Source organism: Poecile atricapillus, chromosome 2, assembly GCF_030490865.1.
Source record: "Poecile atricapillus isolate bPoeAtr1 chromosome 2, bPoeAtr1.hap1, whole genome shotgun sequence".
NCBI classification, from domain to species: Eukaryota; Metazoa; Chordata; class Aves; order Passeriformes; family Paridae; genus Poecile; species Poecile atricapillus.
In genome coordinates, this window is record NC_081250.1 from 87,138,876 (window position 1) to 87,165,883 (window position 27,008).

Consider the following 27,008-nt stretch of genomic DNA (forward strand, 5'->3'; position numbering starts at 1 on the left):
CACATATTGAGTAAGAGAGGAGAAAAGTCTGAGCACAACACTGATGATTTCATTATGTTTCTCTTTAAGTATTGCTGTAATAAGGTGGGATTCAGAATTCAAAGGAGTTCTCACTATCACTGTGCTGAAGGGGAAAAAAAAAAAGAATAGAGGGATTAGAAGAGAATTACAGTTAATTTGGAAGGAATCTCTGCTCATTATCTGAGATGAATGAGCAGAGACACAAAACAGCATTTTCAGTCAATATTTTGGAAGAGTGTGAGCTCTGTACTTAAAGGGATTTACAATTATGTCTCTTCCCTGCACCTTTCTCATGGGAAGTCCACTTCAAATGAGAGATATGAACTTGTGACTTGAGCACATTCTTTACTGTGAGATTTGAAAGGAAACTGTATAACCCTAAATTTCACATAGCAGCAGACATACTTGAAACAAAAAGAAATAAAAAGCACATTTAATGAAGTGTTGTATTGGTTTGCTTTCTAGTGCTGACTTTGGCTTTGTTTAGCCAGTACTTAAAGAATAGAGTCTTTCATTAATTTGCCCTAACGGGCATAAATTCAAGAGATGAAAGTGAATTCTTTAATGGCATGCACATTACTGCAGGGTGGAGTCTATCTGAAACATTAGAGACAGGCTGAGCATACTGAAGAGCAATAAATATCTGAAAAGTATATCAGGAATTTAGTTTCAGCATCTGTCATGGTATAACTACAATAAAGAAAACTAGAAAGATATGCTCACTGTTGGTTTTAAGACAGGTAAATGAATAAAAAGTGACAGATGCATTCTTTTTCATAAAATCATTGGATGTTGTGATCTATCCCTCAGTAGATGAAAGACAAAGATCTTGATTCAAACAGCTTTTATTTTCAGGTTGTTTGGTTTGATTAATTTTTAGCCAACACAGTATGCTGAGGAGGCTGGGATGCTGTGAGAAAGCCTTACTTCCAGCCTTGTCTTTGCTTTGAACAGACATTTTCTTCTCCCACTTTGCTTAGGAACTATTTTAATTTAGTTGCTGAATTTAAAGCATAGTGAGTTCTTACTTATCCTACTGATTTCTGCCCTTGAATCAGTCCTTCTTCACTGGGGGAGGAAACTTTTATTCAAGAATTTTGGATGGTCTGGAATACAGTTAAGAAAAATATGACTTTCTATGCTGCTCTACAGTGTTCTTTAAATCAGTTGGTTTCAAGATGATAAAAACATTCAAGAAATTTCAAGTTCATATTAAAAAGCATAATTTTAAAAAGCAGAGCTTCTTTACCTTTTTTGACTCTAACATTTCAAACACTACTCAAGTGCCCTGGAATGATCTTACTACATCTGTGCTGTATGTTCACTTGTTGCATTCCTGTCTGCTGAGATGATGAAAGCCAGTGTATCCCTTTAGAGGAACCTTTGGACTTGTCTAAAATCATGTACCTGTTGTCACTTAAGCAACAAGAAATTATAAAAGTGATTCTACGTAAAGCATTTTGTAGTGCTTCTTAAAACAATCTTTCTTTTATTGTGCTTTTCACACGTGATACCTCACATTAGAAAAAGAGTGAACTGTGTTTGGAATACATCTCCAAGTGAAGGAACTATGTGAGAATTAAGAAAACAGCTTTATATTGAAGTAAATAGCTGAAGAAATTTACTTATATTTTTATTCTCAATGCATCTCTTCTCTGGTATTAGCACAAAATTGGATGGCTTCCTGAGGGTCACTTTTGGCAGCATACTTTGTTTCCTTCAAAACCCTCTGTGAGAAGTGATGTAAAACACCAGAGGTAGGATTACTGTTTTCAGTGGTTTTCATTCATCTTTCTTTCACTGCTTTTCTGTTCTTCAGGAATATAGTTTATATGTTTTTTAGAGGTCCAGGCTTGTTGAGTGAATGCCACAATACATGAATTTTGGAGACAGGCTGTTGGCATGGCAGAGGTAAATTTACATGCCCCTGGAAATCATTGCAATTCTTTGTAAGCCTCTCTGCCAAACACTGGTGTAAGTGTTTTTAGCCACCATACCAACTGCACCTCTCTTATCCCAGGATGCCAAACTGAGCCCATGTTTACCTGCCCAGGGCTGGACCTCAGAGAATGAAGGTGAGCTTAGGAAACAAAGAACTGCTATCTAGGGGAACATTAGCTCTCATGATAGCATCAACTTGTTGCTACATGACAGCAAGAAATCACTGATCAATGTTATACTTTACAAAGACTGTGATGATGGAGCTGGGCAATGTTTGAAATTTCAACTGGCACAGTTGTTTGTCTTGTTTTTTATTCTTCTATTCCTCTAATAAGAAAAAAACCAATAATATATTCCTCTAAAAAGAATTGTATGGAAATATGAATATTATAAATTTGTAAATTTTAGGAACGTAGTAAGATATTTCTGTAATAAGAGGAATACAATAATGCTTGGAATTGTTGATTTTCCCCCTCTTTCTTCCCTGAGAATCTTCTTCATTTTTAGAAAAAAAAATAAAAAAATAAAAAATTAGGAAATGTAGCTTCCTCCCCAAGAGAAACAGGGGGAAAAAGCTGTCTGTGAGAATTTATCATTTGCTCACTTCAAAACCACAGGTTTAGTTTTGGAAGGCTTACAGTTGTACTAAGAAGAAACATTGTTTGTTGATGACTAAAAGTTTTCCGTATGTGAACACTTTTACCCTACCATATGTCCTTTTCTGCTCTACTGTTAGTCCATTTGTTAAATAGCCCAGCTGTGCCACATTTCTTTACTTGCCAGAGAAGGCAGGAACCCCAAAACAGTGTTCTTTTTTCCATAGTCACTGGCAAAAGAGCCTACAGTCAGCAAAGATCTTCCTAATGTATAATAGAAAAAAGAAAAAAAATTCCCTGTGTTCCCTCATACTTTTCTTTGCCCCATGTGAAACAACACACAGAGTCCAACAATCAAAATAACCTGTGATTTTTGTTGAGACGGAGTCCTAATTGTATTTTCTCCCAAACCCACTTCTGCTTCTACAGTGTTTCCCAGGCCAAAAGCTGAGTTCATTCTCAAGGCTTAGGTTTTCGGCATGTAAAGCAGATGCTGGAATTCCAAACTGATGTGCTGTATGTAATTGATAATGATTGATAAAAGACAGCTTGCACCTGCAGGACCTTTCTTTGTGCAGGGTAAATAGGTGTCTGAGGAGTTCAAGAAAGGGAGCTGCAGAAATTATCTTTTCCATTTTGCAAAGGTTGGTTTGTGTTCCCCTCTTTGTACCTTCAAAGTCAGGATTAGTATTGTTTACACAGACAGAAGGCTTATGTTCATGATGATTAATGGAGAGGGAAAGGCTCGAGATCCATCAGATCTAGCACATTGCCAGACTAAATTATTCAATCAGCTCCCAAAAAGAACTAAGGTATCACTTCTTAACTTGGGAGGCTCCCCAAATTTCCCTAGTTTAATCCTAAATTCAAGTTACTTTTTTTTTTTTTTTTTTGAGACTTCTAGCTTACTGTATAGTTTTTGTTTCTTGACTGTGTATTAATCTTCAGTTTAAATTCAGTTTAGTTAAATTTCAGTGTTATGAAAGGGACTGAATATGTGATTGGGAGAGTAGAAACAGAGACAGACTTCAGAGATGCACAATAAAAGGACAAGAGGCCTGCCATGGACTTTAGCTGAAATACAGGAAATTTGATCTAAACTTACAAAATTAATAAAAAAATCCTGTGAGGGTGTCAGAGCACTTACACTGGTTGCCCAGAGAGGTCGAGCAGGTAACTGGAGCTATATTCAACACCCAAATGTAGAATCATGAACAGCCTTCTCTGGATTTCCCTAGTTTGAGCAACAGGTTGGGCTAGGCAGCCTCTAGTATGATGAATCCAGTATAAAAAATTTAAAATACATTTAAAGATAAGAAGATACACCTAATCCTGAAACAGATCCTAATTTCTGCCCTAAAACCAAACCATTTCTCACTGGCTACAACATCACTACTCAGTGCAAAAGTCCATAGCTGGAGATGAGGTAAGCCCATTGGAGATAAGTCTTCAGTATTTGCATGGGCAATGTCCTGCTCTGTTATGATGTTTTTGCAGAATAGCTCACCTTCACAAGAAAATCTGGCAATCTCATCATCATGCTCCCTCAGAATTTAGGATCGGAGGGCCAATGAGGAGGTCTTCTCAGAAAATGCTTTAAATCTCAAAAAATCTCAATTCTTAAGAAAAATATGTAACTTCATATATATGATGGATGAACATTATTCAGTGTTACAGCCGGCATTGACTGTAGCATTGAGAACCAGCTGCCTTAATTCAGATGTATATCTCCATATATGTCATCTTAATTACGGGCTACCACACATCTCTTTTTCCAGATGTGTTTTGCTTCATGAAGCACTGATGAATAAGCATATTTTAAAACTATCTAATCAACCTTTCATTTCCTTCTTTTATTTTTTTCCCTTCTTCCATTTTCCTCCCTCCCTCCCTCCCTCCCTCCCTCCCTCCCTCCCTCCCTCCCTCCCTCCCTCCCTCCCTCCCTCCCTCCCTCCCTCCCTCCCTCCCTCCCTTCCCTTCCTTTCTTTCTCTCTCTTTTCTTTCTTTCATTCTTTCTCTTTTTTTAATTCTTCCATCCTTTTAGTCAGCTTGCAAAATAGCAGTCCAATCCTCAGCTATATGTGCTCACTTATTTTAATTACATATTTCGTCTTCATGAGAAAATGTTTTTACCTGTTGCTATATAAGCTGTACCCGGTTTATTTTACATTGCCGTGTTAGTAATCTTGTAAAACGTGCTAGGACATAGTGCTTTTAAAGCTTGAATGCTGTGACATAAAATAATGATTAAAACAATTATGTCTAATCATGCAAATCTTTTATAATGCATATATGTTAGCCAGTTTTACTTCTTATTAAAAGGCTTTCAGTAGTTTAACTACTGGCAGAATTAAGTGAGAGTCCATTCTTTGCAATCAAGTAAATTTTTTTAAATAGCACAAAAGAAATCCTGGAAGAGGAGCTGCTTTGGCTCTGGTGGAGTCTGTGCACCACCACGGGTGTTTCATGGTGTGTATCAGCTTTTGATGAAACATGTCAGCTGATTAAAGGTGCTGTATCCCCTTTGACTTTGCTGTGTCTTATTTTAAGGCAGAAACACCAGAGGAAAAGGGTGGCAGAGGAAACATAGAGAGCTCTGTAGAGCATTCTCTGTAGAATGTATCTGTGGTGGTGTCTCTATGTATTTTCGGTAAAGTAGACAGAGACAAAAATGAAGATTAAGTTTGATTTGGAAATCTACTGTCTCTGCAAAAGATTTCAACTTTGAATAATACTTTAGGTCTGAAACTAGCTTGCTGAAGTTTCCAAAGTGCACAAGACCAAAAGTTAGAGCTTAAAATAATGTTGACCAGCATGAGAACTTCTGAAGTAGTATAGCATCTTAATGCATTGACATCTGTTCAGAAATGTATTTGAAGCTTTGATTCATAGCATTAGTTCTGCAATGTGATTTTTCTGAGATAGTTCAGTTCTTGTTTAATAGAAGTTCAGTCGGTGGTTAATCTGGGAGTTCTGGAAATTAATTCCTTAGCATGTTTCAACCATGTTGAATGTGTGTTATAATAGAAACAAATTAACAGAGAGCAAAAATGTAAAATTAAAAGAGATTTGGGATTTAAAAAAACTTTGATGAGAAACAAAATATTGATGCATTTGTGGCCAGGAACAAGACTGTGTTTAGCTTCTAGATGGCATTACATATAGCTTCAACAATCGTAAAGAAATGGGAATAGCTCTATAAATAGCAGATTTTTCACTGAAGCTAAAACCAACCCAAAAATAGTAACATAGGAAAAAAACAAAACCAACCCCCAAACACACAAATTTTAAGTGGATCTAGCCTTGTGGACTGAGTGTGAGTCATGGGGTTTTCTGCAGAGTTGCTTTGTAAGATCATTTTCAGAAGCAATGGAGAGTCCAGGTCATCTGTTATATCTGATGTCACCTCTTAGAAGAAGAAGCTCTGCTGTGATTTGCTTGTTTTCAAGTAGCTGGATGCTACACAAGTTGAATTTAATAATGATTTCTCATCAGGAAAATTAAATATCCTTGGATATTATGGAGACAATAAGCTGTGATCTGAGGGTGTGCATGCAAACATGGTGGGAGTGTGCTACAAGCAAAAGTGGTAGCACCTGACATCCAGCATATCAGGACTGAGCGGAGTGGGAAATTTTGTGTTTAAATGGTCCCACTTGGTAGCTGGGATCTTGCCTCTCTCTAATGAGGAAACACAAAGAAAGAAGTTTGAAGTATGGTTGCTTTCTTCAGAATTACCACCTAGTACTTTGTAGTAGTATGTTAGGTAACTGTATTATGTCCTTTCTGGGATCCCTCACTAGACATGGAGTGTTTCTTCATCAGGAAGTTTGCTTTGGTGGAGAATGCCTTTTTGGTGCCCAGGATAGCATACCCAAACTAGCGAGCAGTTTTCAAATGGAGTGAATGCAATCACACGACCCTTGATTTCTCATTGATGATGATAAGAGTTGAAAAGATAAATTTTAGCAGCTGGTTCTTCTTCCCCGTTAGTTTCATCACCATTCTGTCTGCTGTCACACCCACCTGTAGTTGTACGCAGCAAATGCCATGCACCACAGCTGCTGGGTATGCACTGCCTGATGAACTTGGGCCAGAAGCTTTCCTGGGAGCTGAAACTTGCAGTGACAAGGTCTGTCTTTTGCCTGCTTCATGCTATACATTTGCTTATTCTGATGGAAATAAATTCAATCTGCATCCTTGCTGTAATTCTTGAAATGATGAATAGGGAATTGACTAATTGGAAATTGTAAGCAAATATGTTTTCTGCTCATTGAGTGATTGAGTGATTTTGTTTTCTCTAAGTTAGTCTTGTGGTAAAATAGAAGCAGAGCAGACTAGAGAAGCAGGTGAGCATGTGGGCAAGGAACAGCTTTGAAACTTTTTCCAGTCTGGGTGGAAAAACAGACTTTAACTTAAAGTGATGTTCATTGCAATGATGTTTTGTGCTACAGCTTTTCCTCTTTCGTCCTGTTAACTTTATATCCCAGAAGAGTATCAGTGCCAATACTGGCATGTTTTTAGAGGCTTTCTTAAACCTCTTATTTCACAGAAATCTCTGAGCTTTCTGGCTGGCCTGTCCTTTTCTAGCCTAAGCCTTTCCTAAGAAATCCAGCAATTTTCCACTTGAAAATAGCTATGGGTAAAGTCACACACTACTTTCACATAAGATTAAGGGTTTGACAAGGGTTGCGGGAACAAAGAAATTCCAAATTAGGTCTGCTTCGTATTTAAACTCCCCTCTCCCAGCCCCTTGTTGCACAATAGTAAACTTTTTTAATACAAGTAGGTTGCTGATATACTCCAAAAAATAATTCCAGTTAGCTGAGGGATGGGATTAAATGCATTAATTAGCCTCCTTGTTTTTTGGTAAAGAAAAAACAAGGTTTAGCTAAAGGCACATAGAAATGTGAATTTAAAGTATTTTGGACTAGATTCACTTTCCACACTGCCTTGCAGATGATGCTGCCCTCCCTTGGCAGGGCCCTGGATATTGGTGGTGATTGTGTGGGCGTGCTGGATGAGTGGAGTTTGCACTTCAGCTGCAGCCATTTCAGCAGGGTACAGTCGTGGGCTGGGAGGTGAGACAGCAGTTAGGTAGAAAAGCTTCAAAGAATGTAAAATGTGCTCTGTCAGTCTCCATTTAGAGCCAAACAGCTGTGTCTTACTCAGCCAGACCCAAGGCCTGGGGGTGCCCAAGGACCTCCAGTCCACCAGCCTGCTCCTACACTGGTGTTTTTGGTGGTGTCTTCCATTTTGGTGGTGTGGTTATGCTAAAGGAAACTCCTTTTCTTCCTCAGCACAGACACTTGATGGGGTATGGAAACCATCGTTCTCCTTCTTTCAGGTCTTCTTGTGGCCTTCTTTTCCTAGGAATTTAAGGGGCATCAGCTTTGTACAAAATATACAGATTCTCCTTATCTTACGCTACTTCTTAATAAAAAGAGATTTCTCTTCAACCATACCCATCTTGTCTCATTTTTCTGACCCAGGAAATAGTAGTATGAAGGTCCACATCAAGGTTTGATGAGCAGCTGAGAGCTTCAAGTATGGCACATACTGGAGATATGACTTGGATGTGGACACAACTGTTCTCATCTTGGTCGTTTAATGGCTTTGTTTGTAATTACTTGCCCTGTGAAACTTATTGGCTACTAGTTCAAGCACCAGTGGGAGTGGTTTTTTCTTGTGTTTTCAAGAATCCCTAAAATGTTTTTTGGCTTCTTTCGAAAGTCTACTAATTTGCCTTAACATATTGCTCTTATGAAGAGTCACATCTAAGAGGCTGAAAACAAATGCATGCCAGATCTCACTTAGGCATCGTGTCTCATTAGTCTTAACTATAAGCAGTGGAGTAGTTTTGTATTGTGTACAGGATTTTTAAAGCAAACTTTTTGCTGTCATTGATTTCTATAGTAATCTGGAAAACATGCTCGAAGAGTCAAATTTATTTCACATTTGTTTCAAATTCAATTTAAAGCCCTTCACCCTCAACCAAAGAATTTTCAAGGGGAAAAAAATGTATTTGTTGACTTTATCATGACTGGATCTCATACTGATCCAGTGCCAAATCTTTTAGCATTGAAAGGAAGTAAAAACAAGAATTAAGAACTTTCTCTGATTACTGCTGCGATAGTAGCATTTCCTCTACCTGCAATGAAATGCTTCAAAGCAGCATTTATTCAGGCAGTGTAATTCGTATCTTTTCTTACTGGCTGACTTACATCTTTTATTTTACCATAACACTTGGACCTGTGTCCCTCTCACTTGATTTTATTCACCTGAGAGACATGTTTTTAGAGGGTGGCGACTGATTGCTTTCTGGAGATGAGGAGCAGAGTGCCTGGCATACTCCATGGGCAAGAGTAGAGATGTGTTATCTCTGTGCCAGGGCCCTCTTGCTTGCTTTTTCTCAGTCTTCCTTGATTGTGTAGCATTCATTGAGTGTGGCTTTCCTTCTAGCTTTGTGTGACAGATTAGATAAAGAATATAAGTATGTAAAAATAGTACCTCAGGTTTTTAACTGTAAATTGACCAACTAGACCAAAGGAAAAAGGAGGGGATGGTGTAAAAATGGCTGTTAGCTATTTGGCTATAGGGGTACCTTAGTGCTTGCCTAGCATTCATGTTTTCGAAAATCTGCCCTCAAGGTAAACGACATTGCGCTGTGCACAACCTGGGCAAAAGTTAGCAAACATTCAGAATGTGATTGGAAGATTAATAATGTCATAATTTTCCTCACCCTATGTTTTTTTTTCCTTTTTTCCCCCCCATAGAGCAGTGTACTAAGGGCTCATCAGGCTGTGTGTTAAATAATTGAGTTGTTACGCCAACAGGCTGTGCTAAAAGGTGTTACATCAGTGATTTCTTTTTCATCCCACTGTACTTTGATCTCCTGCTATAAGCAGAAGATCTAACAGTGGAAACTTTTGAAGATGATAGATGAATTGCACTAATTCACTTTTCATAATCCTTAAAAAAAAAGTGTGTCCTTATCAGTCAGAAAAGATTTAATAGCTTTTGTCTCTAGAAAGTCTCATATTATCAGGATTGCAAACGATGGAATTACTGTTACTAAATATTTTACTAGAATATTTTGTAATGCTGTTGTAAAAGCTTTAGGATAAATTAATAAAGATGCTTCTTTGTTATAGCCATGATTTGGTTTTTGCATTTTCCCACTAAAATGTAAAACTTGTTTTCAAGAGAGCATTGTGCAGTAGTGAATAGCTGATGTCCTTACTGATGTTAATTTCTCAGATTTAATTTCGTATCACTGAAATTCACTGAAATTGTCAATCCAAATGTACTAATTCCAAACATTATATGAGGTGCTGAAACAAATGGTGAAAATCTTGGCTCACAATATATAAAGTGCTGTGGCTGAAGGAACCATTGTGACAGTAAGCATCCAGATTTTGGGAGCATAAAATATGACATCTTCTAGGAATGAAGAACTGTTTGGGCTTGTCTCTGGATAAAATTCACACTTACATTTTCAGATTAAGTCAGTAAAGTTATTGCAGTTTCCCAGGATTTCATCCACCAGAGTCTTGCTCAATATATCTTTCATTAGTTCCCCACATCTCTGGTAAATTCTGCTTAGAGAAAATTGTCAGCAATTGCTTAGAATTATAAAAAGTGTTCACCAGCTCTGATTATATTTTCTCTATTTTCTTTGCAATAGCTTTAGGCCAGATAATGCTTTATGTCGATGGCATGAATGGAGTGATAAATCATAATGAAACCATCCAATGGCTGTACACACTTATTGGCTCAAAGGTAAGATTCTCAAAAAATCCCATTTTATATGGTTTTGGTGTTCTTTTAGTTCATTTTATTTGTTTTATGCTTTTAGGGTATAAATAGACTGTGTGTTAGGCTCCAAAATATTCCATAATATTCTACGTAGAAACCAGGTCACACTGAGCTGTTACTTCTTTTCTACTGTTTTATACTCTTTTGTTAGCACATACTCTGCTCTTAGAAGATGCCCTCATTACTGTCTGTGCTGCCATTGCACTTGACCATGGAGAAAGTTTTTTGGTTTTGTAGTTGCAGTTCGCAAAGCATTCTTTTGCCTTTTGGAACCACTCTAGTCACCATTCTACACTGCCCAGCTCTGCTGAGCACCAGTGAAGGACATTTCAGAGCGACCTCCTTTTTAAACTAGAATACACAAGTTCAATTGGAAGTTACCTACAACAATCATCTGGACCAAATGCCTGACAGCATCGCTTTATGAAAGTGGTTGTCCAAATGCTTCTGAAACCCCGACAGTTTGGGACTTTGCCCACCTCTCCAGTAAGCCTCTTCCAGTGTTTGTCCACCTTCTCAGCAAAATGCTTCCTTAATGTCAAGTCTTCCTTTGCCTGGAGAGTCCTAGAAGGCGAAGTCTGGTCCCTGCCTACAGGATATTCTTTGTTGGCCCCTCCATACTGAGACAAAAGCTGAAAGCTGAAATATATATGGCTTGTGTAGAATAATGATTCTCCAGCAGAATAATGATTTATATAGTGCACAGTTTACCTTTAAGACCATCTTTGCTGGAATTTGAAGAGCAAGCAGAACACACATTCTAGTGACATGCCATCCTGAGGGGCCATAGGATAGGTATACCCACAAATACACCCTTCTCCAGCCTGCTGCCTCTATTAATAAGCTTTAGGAAGCTTATTAAGGCCTGCCAGTGGCTGCTGCTGCTCTTACCATGCAGACCTGTACATACATAAGTATGACACAATAGCTGGAACAGAGTATGGTAGTTGTTGTTTACAATTCAAAACTTGCTGTAATTGGTGGAGTGGAATTAAGTTTCAAGTGTCTGAGTCACAGAAAGTTGCTTTTGGGTACTGTAGTGGCATAGAGAGGCCGATGCTCTCCCCTTTTCCTCTGTGATAACAAGGAGAAAGAGCTCGATGTCTCAGGGGTCCTTTTTTAACTGTAGAATTTTTTCTACAATGCTCAAACTTCACTACTGCAGCAGGTTGTCCAGTCAAAGAATAGATGCTGCAGTATTGAGAGAACTGATTTTTCTTGGGTTTACATACCTCTATTGCTAGATAAGTAAAAGTAAGTTAATTATGGTTATCAATCTTAGGTTTAAAGGGCAGGCTTCATGATTGGGAAAAGATAAGGAGAAACTTTTCCCCAGTGTATACTGTTCCACTGTTGCCTAGGCATTACTCTGAGCCGTTTGTCTTTCTGAAACAGGGGATGTTGCCACAGTTGGAAAAGCAGTGTGAGATGAGAGAGAAACCGTTTGCTTCATACAAATCCTCATTTTCTATAAGCATGAACAGATAAAAGAGCAAAAGCGTAACAAAAATACTGCTGTGTCCCTGACTTTTTAATTCTCTAAAGCACATCATGGGGGTGGAATGAGAGAGAAACATGACTGTATTGCTACCTTGCAGATTAAATTATTTCTAGATTTTCTTGCTCCGAGTACTTCAGCTCTTGGGTCCTTAAGCTCCTTTCTCCCTCCCCCATTGCCAGCCTGAATGATTATCTCCATGTCCTGGCTCAGTGCCTGCAGCTGAGGAATGCAGGCAATGTGCTTTGAATAGCTTGGTTTCAGGTAGCATCAAAGTTGCTTTTTCATTATTCTTCAACTGTCTTGGAGGAGATCTAAGTCCTTGTCTGTGTGCCAGAAGTTAACCAAAGGTATGGGAGGCTTACTGTCAGTGTGGTGGGACAGCTGCTTTATTCACTTAAAGGTGGTTTTGACTTTCTGTGAAAAATGAAGCCCTGGAATTTGCAATGCACCTACAGTCTGATTTTCAGCCCTGTTATGCTGGTGCCTTTTCCACAGAAAATATGATGAAAAATACGTTAACATTGCTGAGCAAAAAAGGCATAGTGAAACTGCCGATTAAGTCTTGGGACAAATCCCTCTAATAGGATGCAGGAGGAATATAGTTATTCAGCTGCCACAGCTGTGACACATGGTTTCTTGCCTTCTCAAAAGCTCTGACTGGGTTTAATATACTTAGCAGTGGAGGTTGTTGAATCTGTTCCACAGATATTTTTTTGTTTGTTTTTATCAAAATCTGTAGTGGTTTTGCCCCTTCACTGTTGCTTGCTCTGCTCTGTTTGCAAAGGGCTGCTGGGTCTGTCACCCTTGCTCACTTTGAGCAGTGCATTTTTGCATCACACAGGTTCATCAGACCACCTTGGGGGCTGGCATGCTCAGCCCTGCAACAGCTGTGATTTTGGTACCCAGTTCCAAGATTGCTTTATGCACCCAGCAATAATTCTGTATAGGGAGAGGGGAAAGGCATGGGAAATAAAAGTTTAAATTAGTGTGAAAGAAGGACTGTAAGCAATTTACTGAAAGTCTCCCCAGATTGTTGCCATTGTATTCCTTACTATTGCTAATTCTGCTGCAGTTTTACCCCTCTGACCATCAGTGAGTGCTTATATTGATGAATTATCAGAAATTGTTGATAATTATAGTGCTGTTAGCTAAGTTTGCTCTGAATAAAATTATTAGGGAGGCACTTAGAATTCCAGTGGTGTGACTGCACTGGCACTGTTGTCACTGCAGCAGTTCAGAGGCACCAGCTGTGTCAGGGTGAAGAACTGAAAAGCAAGAAGAAACTTAATCTTAGATGACTTACTTGCTACAGCACAGAAAGAGTCTTCTGCTGCAGATTGGTGTTATATAGGCTCTAGATTGGAAGTGTGATGGTAGAAGTACAATTCTTTAGTGGTATTATGTGGAGCTAAGAGCACTATTGGCACATGCCAGACTCTTAGGCCCACTGCTAGTCCTTTGTAAGATGTGTTCAACCAGAAGTGACCATACCAGTGTGTGACAGGGGGCTTTAACAAGCTGCCTGTACACTGCTTTCCAATCAGCAGTGGCTGATACCTCCCTGGCATAAAACATTGGCAGCATAATCCCAATGTAAATGTACGTTACTGCTATTTCATCATTAGGTATATGGCCAGCAATTCATCAGTGGTTCCCTGTTTGACAAAACATTCAAGTATGTACTCAATTATGAGTGTATGGTTACATGCTGTTGGCTTCCAGATAGCTTTAATATGTAACTGAGGTCAGCAGTGAGCTGCTGCAGGCTTGCAAAAGAGGGCTGCAGCAGGGCCAAGGGTCTAACTGTCTTATATAAGCTACGAATTATATAAATAGGAAATATTGGTGTCAATCATGTTTTCTCTTAGCATTTGATGCTAGCGTAGCACATTCATGTAAGAGAGTTTGGTTCTTAGAAGAGAAAACTAGAAGTTAATTGAATGTTAGTTAACAGTGCTTTCAGAATTGCTCCTTAATTTTTTTATTTTATTTTATTTTATTTTATTTTATTTTATTTTATTTTATTTTATTTTATTTTTTTTATTTGAAACTAACCTGTCAAGGATGATTCCTTAACTAGCCACATGCTGTAGCACTCATGTTTCAACTTCACAGTGCCTGGGAGATGATGTTTCAACACTTTCTCAGTGTTTCTGCCGCCTATGCATTACTACTCCTGCAGTTAGAATTAAGCTTTTATGTTGTATTGCAAATATACTTAGGTGTGTTGTAAATGGACTTGAGGCATTTGTTTATGCTGGCAGCTGGCAATGGAGCTCTTTGGTGCATCTCCAGCAGGTAAATGGTGATAGCTTTTAGAAAATTTCTCTTACCCAAAAGAACGGACACCAGGTTAAAGACACATATGTATTAAGCCTTATTAAGTCCATGGAACGTATGAGGTTTTATAGATATATATATATATATAAATAATAATAAATATATATATATAAACTTTTATATGCGTTGGTAATTCCTCTGACCTAGTAAGAGAAAGTGTACAAAACTTTTAGTGTATCAGTGCTTTAAGTTCTCCAGGACTAGCTATTGACAATAGCTATTGACTGTTTACAAAAAGTATATTTCTGCACCAAACATCTTGGAAAAAACATAGGGGTTTATATCTAGAAAAGCAAATGTTTCTTTGTATCCACAAACCCACAAACTTTTGCCAATCCATTTTGGTTTTCAAAGCCACTTCTAAGACATAAAGTGGTCCGAAATCTGAGTCTAGTTTCACCTTTTCTTTCCCCCTGTTTCTGACTACTCCTGATAATGATTATTTTTTTCCCATCTGATGATCCAGGCTGTTCTAATTTCCCCCAGGGGAGCTAAAGCCCCTTTTTGGCATTGTTTTCAGTGGAAAATAATCCATTTTCAAAGTTGTGCTGGGTAACCTCAGAAGACAGGGTGGAATGCTGGGCCCAGGCTGATACAACAAGGTTGATTAAAGATTCCTATCTCACATCTTGTTTTAATTTTTTTTTTTCTACTTTGCTTCTGTCTGAATCCTAGATTGAAAAGTTAACTACAAACTTTAACTATCAAGTTGTTCTCTGTGCCTTGTGTGAACCTTTTGCTTCCTTTGATACTGAAGAAATTACTTTCTGAATGTTTAAAAATGTAATTCTGTCAGAAAGAAGCAAAAAAACCTATTTCAAAGCAAAAGGGAAAACAAAACCCAATACATTCAGATAGAATAATGTAGCTTTAGTGGGTAAATTTGTTGATTGCAAAAGGAAAGTCACAGAACCATAGAACTGGTTTGCATTGGGAGGGTTTGTAAAGATGATTTAGTTCCAGGTTTCCCCCACTGTGTGCAGAGACACCTTCCACTAGACCAGGTTTCTCAGGGCCCCATCAACCTGGCTTCAAACAAGTACATTAGGGTCTGCTTTTCCTGCATGGTGCCAGGTGTGGGTTAAAAGGATGCACATGGTTGGTAGTCATTTCATGAGAATTTTGAGAGAAATAATATTCTTATTTGCAAAAAACCTTTTTTTTCTTTTTTTTATGAATGAATCATTTAAGGTAAATACTCAGTCAAAAAGCCTGACTAGTCTCCATTTCACAAGTTATTTATGCCTGTGCTACACTGAAGACAAAAGCAAAGTTGAGAATACCATAACTTGATCTTTTCCTCAAGAAATTTCTCACCAGTCTTACGCAACTGGATTTTAAAGTGGGTCTCTAAATAAATATCAAAAATTAGTTTGTAGTAATGAAGAAGGTTACAATTCTAAATGGCTTAATATATATGAATAAAATCAAAATAGTATTAGTAGTACCAAACCCCAAAGCATGTTAAATGAAATCACTGCCAACCTAGATAGTATATCCTATTGTTGAGAATTTTGGAAATATAAAGTATTTGTATCTCATTCAATCTTCTACCCATATATTTTTGAAAAATAATTGTTTATATAGATGGTCTATTCATATGTCTGATTTTTGTGAGCAGGAGACTGTCCTACGCTTTATTTTCAATATGTTTGGAAGGTGATCTAGGAACTGGATAACTAAGAGAATTAAGAATCCAGGAAAAGTCATGCAGCTTGGGGACCTGATGTGATCGATTTTACATGTTTTCTTTCCAATCTGCTGCACTGATGGTTAATAAACCTTCCTGCAGCTTCTGACAAATTAGATGCCCTATACAACTTGAGCATAGGCTATTTAGATTGAATCATTGCTCTCTTACCTCCAGCCACAACTCTGACAAGGCTCTAGTTTTGTTCTGTTTTCAGGCCTAGACCAGGTAGAAATGTTAGTTGGGTATCAGTCAAAGGCTTTCTGGCTCCTTTGTTTCCTGGAAGGGTTCAGAGAAAAACTCAGATCTCCTCTCAAAGCCTGAAACTATTGCAGTCTCACCCATGGGCTGCCCTGCACTCGAGATCTTGGGCTGTGATGAACAGGTACAACTGCTTTGAGTTCACTTAAACTCGGAACATTCATCTCAGTTTAGCAGCTTAGATGCTCTTGCAGTTAATCTGCTGTGCATTTGGCCACTGAACTGTTGTTATGAAAATGGCAATGGGAGGGAGAAATGAAATCCTGGCTTTACAGGAACTTTCCTGTTTCCTACCTCTCAAGGTCTTGAGTCTATGCTCACACAGGCCACTAGAGATCTTTCTTCCTCTTTCACTCAGAAACTGGATCAGCACTGTTGCATGAACTGAGTTTATTTTCAATTGTGTTTAATTAGTGCTTTGAAGGTAAGGATCAGGATGTTGCAATAAACTTGGAATAGGATACACTAGCCAGCACAGACTGTGTTAAGCACTTGCTTTGGTCTCCAGCTCAGCAGACAGACTGCAGTGAGTGCTGCTGCTCTTCACCAAACATATTTGTAGATTGGTTTCAAAGTCCTTCCATCAAACATAAAAGTAGAGTCCTGCAGCACTAGCTGTTCCTGTAGCTCCATCTGTTGCATTCAGTTATGAGTATTTTGAAGGGATGAATACACATTTTTCTGTGTTCAAAATGAGCTCTTGTAGATTAAGGAGATATTAGAAAGCACACAGCTCCCTCACAAGACATCAGAGATCTGATTTCAACTCGTTTGAAGTGGGAAATGAGAAAATGTAATGATTAACTGCCAACAATGTGGCAAATGTTCAGACCCAACTTTTCACTTCATCTGTTCAAAACTGTTTAAGAAAGTATTGGGTTAGAGATGAGTGAAATATGTCCAAATATTCCCAGAAAATACATCTATGCAGATATACAAATTTCTTGTTGTGAAGGAAAGGCAAGAACAGAGAAAAAAGCAAGAGTTGTACGAGAATTAGGTGGGTTAAAAACTGAAAAACAACTCTAAAGTCAGTGCTAGCTTTTAGAATTGCCTTGATCTCACTCACTACAGTAGTTCAGTGTCATGGACCTGTTATCGTTCACATTTGTGAGCAATGTGCTGTGCTTCAGGCCCTAGCTATTAATATCTATATTAATTCTATAATAGATTAATATAGATAGTTAATAGATACTAATTAATATCTATACCTGCTATTAGCTCCTAGTGTTTTCTGACAAGCATTATGTCCAGCATTGCTGTGAAAAGAGCAGATGGAGTTGAAAAGCTTGTCTGTATTGAGGACTGAGACTAAAGAAAATGGAGACTACTTTTTCCAGCATGCTTGAGGATGCCAGTGGGAAATGTCTTTGACAATAAAATCAATTGCCTGACTAAAAAAAAAGTAGGAAATAAGTCGTCAGGTGAAACAGAATGAAGAAATATAAAAGAGTTGTTCTAATGATAAAGACTCTAGTTGTAGTCCAGACTTATGGTGTAGTATACATGTGAGATTGTTATGCATATCTAAATGCAGAAATCAACTTGGCCAGTATAAAGCACATTGTGGTCATTATGCCAAACATTTTGGGACAGCTGTGTTACCATTTTGCAGGGTAGAAATATCAAGTCATAACCCAGTAGTTGAACAAGCTGCATTTTAGGAATGTTTTAAAATTAAAACAAGCAGTTGTGTCTGCACCTTTTCTGGGAACACTGTTTTGTGGGCTCTGCTGCATAATGCTTTAGTTTCCAGGGTTGCCCGTTTTCTGGTCTGGGTGCTCTTAGGTGCTATAGTGATGTATCTTTTTTGACAGTGACTGAGGTGCTTGGCAGAAGGCATGTGGGCTATTAGAAAGTTTAGCTGGAGGAGAAGGGAAACCTCTTCTGGTGCACAGTCATTGAAATCAACCCAACTGACATTTGTTAGCTCAGACCTTTAGTGAAGGTGAAGTGATACAGTTTTCTTAATCTATTTATTAGCTAAAATAATAATTTGCGAAACATCCTGTAATGCTGGCAAATACCCTCTGTGCTCAGTCATTCTTTCTTGCCTTCACAGGACCATGTCAGTGGCATGTGTGGTACAGGAGACAGATCACTATGAAACATAAGAAAATGCCCTGAGATGGGCTCAGTTGGTTACAGCACAGTTCTAATAGCACCAAGGTTGTGGGTTCCATCTTTGAATGGGACGTTCATTTAAGCAATAGACTTCATGATCCTGGTGGGCCCCTTCCAATTCAGACTATTCTGTGGTTCTGTGAAAATGCACTATAGTGAATGGATATGTTTCAACAAAGTACCAGTACCTCATCTGAGCTGTGTGCTGAGACCAGTATAAGAAACAAACCTGGCATTCAGATCTCCTGAGACTTAATTAAGTGTCTTGAATTTCAAGCAGAGCTTTTGGTTATTCTGCCAGTAGAAGGCAGAATATGGGGATGGAGGGTTGCAGTGCTGGTGCTGAGAAGGCTCCTGCACTTCTATAGGAGAAAGGAGGTGGCCAATCTTTTGCATTTTTGAGTAGGTGTTAACATTCTGGGATTTTATGACTGTAAAAGAAAAGGCATTATGGTTAATTTTTACTTATTCCATCAGATTTGAAGAATGTAGGTATTCCATCCTTATTTTAACAGAGCTTTGGGCTCAGTTTACGTATTGATCTCAATACACAACGGTATTTATTCTGTGACGAGCAGAGTTGAGTTAATTCATAGGATGTGGGTAGGATGTTTTTGTTAATCACATAATGTCTCAAACTGTTTGTAGTAACTTTGTTACCAAGTTACTTCTTCCTCTCACTTCTATTTTCATGATTATTAAATTATTATTAAAGATTTTCGAGAACTGCACAATTGGTGTGGATTCTTTTTACAGGTTTTTGAAGAAATGCAAGGAGAGTTTGCATGGAAGTAGCAGAAATTCCATACAAAGTCTCTTCAAATGTTTGTGCCTCTGAATGTATGGCTTGAATCTCCTGTGTACTCTGCAGCCATTGCTATGAGGCATATAGGACTCATCTTCTTCTGAAGATTTGTGCTGCTGAATCTTCTCTCTCGGTTATTTTCCTGAATGTTCTCTTTTTTCACTGAAACTGAATTAGTATATACTTCATTGCCTTTATTTTTCCTCTTAAATTCATCCTAATTTTCTTCTTAAATCAGTATCTGTACTCGTTCCCATATATATAGTGCAGGAGTGGAATTCTGCCTGCAGGAAAGAAGGTGGTATCCAACATTTTTTGCAGTGTCATGTAAACCAGATCCGAGACATTTCAGCCAACATGGCAGTTAATATAGCAGTGTTTGGCTTGATGCTTAGTCTGGAAGAATGGCCCAGCTAGGGAGAGAGTTTCTGCACTGGGAGACCCAGGCTGAATGCAGCTTCCAGGCACATTCTTGAACCAGTTCTTAAATCCCTTTTTGCCTTGGTCCCTCATCTGGAAAATTGGTATTTGGATTTTAGAGCCCTGGAGGAAGAACATAAGGGAGTAGAAGGACAGATTATATGTGAAGACAGATACGCAGGTGAAAGTTGAACCTGATACTAATCGTTACCATATCTGTTCTTTTGGCATCACTCAAAAATGTTTGTCTTTTTTTTTTTATTTAGATATAGTTGTTCTTTAAAGCAATGACTAGTAGCTGAATATACTTGGATAACAGAAAAAAATACTCTGTATCAAAAATGGAAACTATCAAAACAAACATGATGGCTCTATATTCAGCATGTTAGTGCACCCCAAAGAACCTCTGAGTGGCAACCAGCTCGGGTCCCTCACCAGGTTATTGCCCAGGACTCATGGTTACCTTACAGATTTTATCTTGGTCTCCTCAGTTACGGGATTTGTCCTTAGGAAGAGGTCTGGTGAGATGTGTGGATCCCAATTGTTTTTCATAAGATCAAGATCAAAAGGAAGGTTCTTTGATAGTTTTTATTTCTTCTTTTTTTTTTTATCCAAAGTCCTCTAAGTTTATATTTTATACCATATAAAGACTTTTCAGAATAATTTCCAGCATACCAGCAGGTTTTCTAGCTGGCTCCCATTATACACTGAAATGAACCTCATCTGAGCATGCTGTGTACTCTCTCCCCCATATTCTGACCCTCTTTGATCACAGCAATTGAACAAGGAGTTCAGATGCTTCCTGGTTTGCCCCCCTCTATCTCTCCGCTATCTCCCCTTTTTGCAGACCACATTAATAAAAAACAAGAATGTGATGTTCAATATAAAAAATACTGTTAATACCTCAGCCAGCATGGAATTTTTGTAGATTGGACCCTTTTATTTTTGAGTTTCCTCTTCTTATAAGAACACACACAACTGTAGGAAATGTATGCTTTGTCTTTCTGATTTCCAACAGCGTGTAAATGCTTCCTTCTTTAGCTCAGTAATAAAATTAAAGCAATCCCTCAGAAGCCATTTTTCTCCACTGCACTTTAAATGTCAGTGTGGTTGTCTAAGCATCCTTTTGTTATGATTTTGGAGAGAAATGTAACACTTCTCTAACTTCGTTTGAAAGCTTCTGCTTCTCTAATTAAGCTTTGCATATGACACAGGCTTTCTTGTAGGAAAGAAAGAGAAAAGTGGGACAAGAGGCTCCCACAACTATTAGTGCATGGAGTTGCCTCAAAACCGTTCATCCCTGGGGACTGTGTTTTCCTGAAGGTACTAAATATAATAAAAATATATTAAATATATAATATATATCATATGTATTAAATTTAGTAAAATGTTTTACTATATTTATTAAATAGAGAAGATAGAATTCCACTTTATAATTTTTGCTCCTCTGTGTCACTGCCACTCTGTGGTTTGCAGTGCTTTCTGTTAAGGTAATTTTTTTTTTTTTTTTCCCCCTTTCTCACCTGCAGTCTAGCTTACACAAATACACACTCTTCTCATGTTTGATGTTTCTTGGGCCACTCTTCCAGGCACACAGGAACTGCAGAGCCTTTTGCAGTAAGGACTGTGCATGGCTGCATGGGGAAAGACATGACAGACCACCTAAAAGTAGGTTTGCTTCCAGATCTCCATTGCTCAGATGGATGTCTGTAATAGCTGTGGATGAAATAGAGGTTTGAGGCAAACTTCCTTAGAATCATGATATACTTCAACTGGCCTGCAAAATTTTTCCTTCTTGTTTCCTTGTCATTCCCTTCTGATTAAGGGATGCAATGTGATTGCCCAAGTTCAGCCGCTGGCAGTGGAAGATCATTCATAGCAGAGCATCAGACAAAATATGTTGATTCACTACACAGAAATTGAAGGCTGTATTAAAGATACATTGTCATTTTCACTACACAGAAATTGAAGGCTGTATTAAAGATTCATTGTCATTTTCTAGGGTGTCTCTTGTAAAGCAACAGCAAGGGCTCTGAGGCTGTCCCAAGGCATTGGGCCATGGGACAGGAACTGAAAACTGAGCACAAGATTTTCCTCATGTCATCATATGATGTAGTACTACAGTTACTCATCTTGGAGGTTGTTTTGTTTTATTTCCCTCCTGCTCAGAAGGGTGGGTTAGGATTATTCGTCATCTTTGGCTAAACTGCCATGAAGTTATGTGCAACAGATGGATCAGACTTACCTTACCTACATGTCTGACTAGCACAATCCCAATCTGCACTATTTATGATACTGTGGATGTTATAGCACTGATAGCATCCTACCATTTGAGTTATTGGTTAGTTACAGAAAAAAAATTAAGTCTAAACCAGCATCCTTCTCATTACTACCCTTTTCAAAGGGTTGTCTTCCAAAATTTTTGCAGTAGGTTGCCTTTCATCATAGAAGTTGCAGTCTGAGAAAGAAAAAGAGAGACATTTCACTCATTAAATCTCCAGGAAGTTTTAGTCTTTCCCTTTTCTTTGAAACCATGCTTTTGATTATGCATGCATCTGATTTAATTTTAAATCCTTCTTTGCCAGTGAAAATAGTTTAAATATCCTATATCTTTAGAGCCAAAGGGAAATTAAAATTTTGAAAATTTTAGACTAGGTATTGATACTTCCTGCCTCCATCTGAGGTTCCAGCTTTTCTGCATGGACTTACGCAGATGAAAGCTGATACACTCATTTTCTCTGACTGCTCTGGAGAAGCAGCATCCTCAGCAGTGACCACTGCGTGCTTTACAAGAGACCTGACAGGACACATCCTGTACAGCCAAGGTACAGAAAACACTGCAGCTGTTCTCATGTAGAAGGAAAAAAATATCAGTGAGAGGAATGAAAAAAACAGCTTGCCTTTTCTGCCTTAGAAAAGCCATCCCACAGCACCACCTAGCAGGCACTGATGGATAGGAATAAACAGTGTGAGGACAGGACTGGAGCAAAAAGCTCCTACGAGAGTACAATGTTGAGCAGGCCTGTGTGCTTTAAAACACCTATTCCATCATACCTAACACAGGTGAATGATATAAACTGAGTTGTGCTGTCCTTCCCTCGGGCACCTGGTATCCTTTTGTTTTGGATATTTGTGGGTTCATACAGCTAATTAATCTCTCTGCATGTCTAATGAAATGCATCTTCAGTTTTGGGGTATTTTTTGTCATCTGGAGATTTTCTCTTTAACTCCATGTATTTCGAACACACCTAGCTTAATCAGAGTGATGGTATTACTTATAATGGTATTTCATTATCATGGAATTTTATGTTTTTATCTGCAATCAGTCTGAGGTGCTAGGGAGGAATTACCCAGCTGCCTGCTGAGGAATACTGCCAGAGCACAGATTCTGAACAGGCCAGCAAGCACATCCTCATCCCACTCCCATGGCTGGGAAAGATGTGTTATAAAATAGTTAAGCTGCAGTTGCTAGATGTCTCTGATTTTAAAAGCAGTTGTTTTATATGTTTTATTTTCTAGGGGGCCCAAAACACAGAGCTTTATTTTGAGCTGCAATGTGAAGTATTTATTTGTGATTCTGTAGCAGCCTATTGCCTCTGTTTTGTTATTTGGTTAATTTTGTTCAACTCCATAGCACAATCATTTAGTGTTCACCCTGCCATCCTAAACAGGCAGGAATGAAAGGCTCTGGCAATACCCACTTGTGGGAAGATGTCTAGGAGATTGAAGGGAAAAGTCAGGGCTGCAATTAAAGACATGATTTCAGAGCATGAGTTGTAGTTGGTTATGCTGACCTAGAGAATCACTGATTCTCCTATGAATTGTGCTGTGGATATATGGATTAAAAAAAAAACATGACTCAGTAATTAGGGAAGAGGAGTAGGACTTTCAGCTTGCAGAGATTTTTATTTTGGCGTTATTCATTTAGGCTTATCTGCTGTACTACTCAGAGGCAGTACAGAGAGATCTCTGTCAGCAAGACTGAAATCCAGTCCTTTCCAGGTTCTGAGATCTTATTTTCCTGTTTAAAGCAGGTGACTGTCTATCAAGACTCTTAATTTGCTCTGTAGTATTGGCAAAACTTTGTTGTTGTTGTTATTATTATTATGATGATGATGATGAAGAAGAAGAATACTCGCGAACTGTACAACTAAATCCCTATGTGGAAACTTAAAATAATTATTTCAAATATTGTGAGACATTTTGCTCTTATAAAAGGAAATGTGCTTATATAGTAGCTTGGGGGAGAGAGTAGAAACACCACCAGAAAAACACAGATTTTTTTCCCAGTGTTTTCATGGTTATTGTGGTAATATCTTTCATGCCATTCACATGGTTGCTCCATGTGAAAGCCTACCATGAAAAGACTTGTTTTCTAAAAGCAAGCAAAATTACACCAAATGTAAGATGTGTGATTTTAGTACTCTTAATAAAGTCACCTCCTCAAAACTTGTACTCTGCTGCACTGAAAGGGTCAAATATCAATTACATTCGCTTTTGGCTAAATCTATAGGAGCTATTCCCATCAGGCATTACACAGCTACCGCAATGCATTTCAGTTGAGCTTTCTTGGATACACAGGATCATGTTCTGGAGCAGTTTATTTTACTGCTTTTGTGAACTGATGCCCCTCACTAGGGCATCACTGTATTTACTGATTTTGTCTGAAATTACTCTTGAGTTCAGAAGAAAGTGGAAGTAATCTGTTGTGGTTAGTTCAGGAAAAAAAAAGGGTTGGGGTTTTTTTGGTTGGATTCTCCCCCACCCCATCTCTATCCCTCTTTCTGTCTGTACTGCTTCCAGAAAACTGAAACAACAGCTCAAAATTGATCTATGATGCAAGGCAAATCACTGCTGATTGTGAACTCATGCTTCTGTGGGTTCAGCTCTTTGAAAGACTCTGGCAATTACTTAGCTAAAAACTGTTCAAGTCCCAGATGCTGAATAATTCTTAAATACAGCATCTGAAATATGCTTCATTCTGAAATATGTGTGAAACAATGCCACAGATTAAGGCACATCTCACTGTGCAGTGGCTTGGTCAAATGTGTTTAGTCTCTAGGACCAGAACAGTGCAGTAAGGGTCAGATGAAGAGAAACATGAACTCTGGAATCTGATCCCTTGTCATGGTCACTGCTGCTGCAAGCCTACCTACAGCTTGGTAGCTACAGCTTCTTGGGAATATACAGGCCCATACTTGACTTCAGTTCTTATTGCATTGCTGTTCGGTGTTTTTATGCTTGTGGTCACATCTCAGGTAATTTCAGAGGATGCTCTGTTGCACTACTGAGGCCCTTGTAACTTTGCTTGGGAGCTAGGAACCTAGTCCAGTCTTGTCTTTGAGCTGCACATCCAGATTCCCAGAAAAGTAGGCTGCAGGGAGACTACACATGCAGGCGGGTTAGTTCAGAAGCCCTGCTGGACCTGTCAGTTCTGAACGTGAGTTTCTGAGCCTTGAATACTTTGCATAGCCATGTTCCCATTCTGCTGTACAGAAAACATGTTTCTATCCCTTTCTGTCTGCTGTCAGCTTAAGAGTGAGCATTGCTGTTACTGTGGTGCTGCTGAGGACCTGAGACACAAAACCTGTGAGACACTGGAGGTTTCTCAGCAAACCACTCAGTATTCTCTTACGTGCTTGAGAAAATGTAATTCATTTAATATACATTATCACAGATTTTTACTGTAATCCCAGACCACAGCTGGTGTTCAGAGAACTACTTGGATCTCATTGCATAAAAGGTCTTGTCTTCACATGATATGTGAACTGAGAACTACATTTTGGGCATATGTATGGGCATTTGAATCTTTACATACATGAAACTTTGTTATAATGAAATTAGGTAATCTCTGTGATTTAATGAAAATAGGTGTTATGGACTTTTTGTCCCTTTCAGTATATGTGTGTTTGGGGGCTGGTAAGGGTATGTGAGAGAGAAGCTGAAAATAAGTCACAACTGCTCTGAATAATAAAGGATAGTTTAAAATATATGTTTAAGAATCACCATTTTTAAATTTTTTTTTCTTTTTTATATCTGATAATTTTAAGCCATATTTAATGAATTTGACACTGTCCTTGACAACTAAGTGTAGGTGGCTTTGCAGAGATTTGGACAAGATGACCTCCAGAGAGATCCCTTCCAACCTCAGCACTTAAGTGAGTCACCCAAACTTCCTCCTCCTTTTTCTGCTTTTTCTGTACCACTTTTTCATAGTGGTACCCACATATGTTTGCTTTATACTTTGAGAAAAACTGTAAAAGCCAGATCATTTTTATTAATTGTAACAAAGGAATTTGCTCTTAGTCAAACTGCAGGGATCTGGACATGGAGGTTAGTGAAGCTGAAGTTAATTTCATCTAATCTGCAGATCTTGGGAACACAAGTGAACATGATTTTGATATGAGTTAAGCCTCTATTGGGAAGCCTTTGCCACATCACCAAGAGTGCTATATGGAAACAATTCCATTTCTCTTACCCAAGCAGGAGTCTGAGGAGTCTTTTTCTAGCTCTTTCACCTTTCTGTGATTCAAAACCAGCTGTGTAAATATTTTCAGTTTGTATGTTTGTTTGATTTGCTGTAAAATTTGGGGTGGATGTGATGAGTTTGGTTGATAAAAGTCAGAGGAAGGAGGTAGTTTGAGATAGAGGAATTACATTATCTCACTGAACACTGAGCTTTGTAACTCTTAAAAAATAGTTATCACTGTAATAATAAGTAAGTAATAATAAGAGCACTGTTGAGAGAAGCCTACAATTATATAATATATTCTTCCAGTTGTCCAGCTGTATGCAGAAGTTACATACTTTCTAGCATTCATGGAAACCAAAGTTGAGAATATCCCCATCTGTGTCCTCTTCTGACAAAGGAGGGAGTTAGAATAATGTGGCACTGCTAGGGCTGTGCAATTAAGCAGTGCTTTAGCTGATATGCAGTGACTTGTGTTGCCATAAATCAGGTTTCTAAATGGCTCCATGAAATATTCTGCCACTCACTGCAGAAACCCACCACACCAGAAGCTGGAAATGTGTCTGGTCTGTTACATTTTTGTTTTCATTATGAAGTTCTTGGGATTTACACAAAAAGCATCTGGACTAGACTGATGATGAGAACTGGATTTGAGGACAGCAACCTCTTCCGGATTTGGGACAGATTAACAGATGATTGTTGGAGAAATAAGACCACTTCTGTTATGTTCACATGTCCCCCATAAAGTATCTTTATTTATTAACTTTATTTGGCAAGTGGTGCAAATGTAAATAAGTGTGTCTGGTTTTGCAGTCAAACCTCTGCTTCTGAATTACTTTTTGTGCCTGATAATACTCAGAAGTTTAAGAATAGAGAAAAATCTTCAGTCTATACAGTGAAATAATAGTACTTTTATCATTATAGTAGTAAGCAATATATATGTGTGTATATATATATCCTTTCTCTAGTTTTACTTTACTACTTCATATTATTCAATATTATGCAATATTATTTCAAGAAGA

The 27,008-nt window shown here is 38.3% G+C and overlaps 1 protein-coding gene across 5 annotated transcripts in view; it reads left to right on the forward strand.

Annotated features, from left to right (window-relative positions):
• Positions 1 to 27,008, forward strand: part of FHOD3 (formin homology 2 domain containing 3) — a 377,669-nt gene that overhangs the window by 215,733 nt on the left and 134,928 nt on the right. For all 5 annotated transcript variants that reach the window (XM_058831361.1, XM_058831363.1, XM_058831362.1 and 2 more), the window contains exon 6: positions 10,246 to 10,340. In XM_058831361.1, coding sequence (XP_058687344.1) covers positions 10,246 to 10,340 — 95 coding nt within the window. The remainder of the gene's footprint in view (positions 1 to 10,245; positions 10,341 to 27,008) is intronic.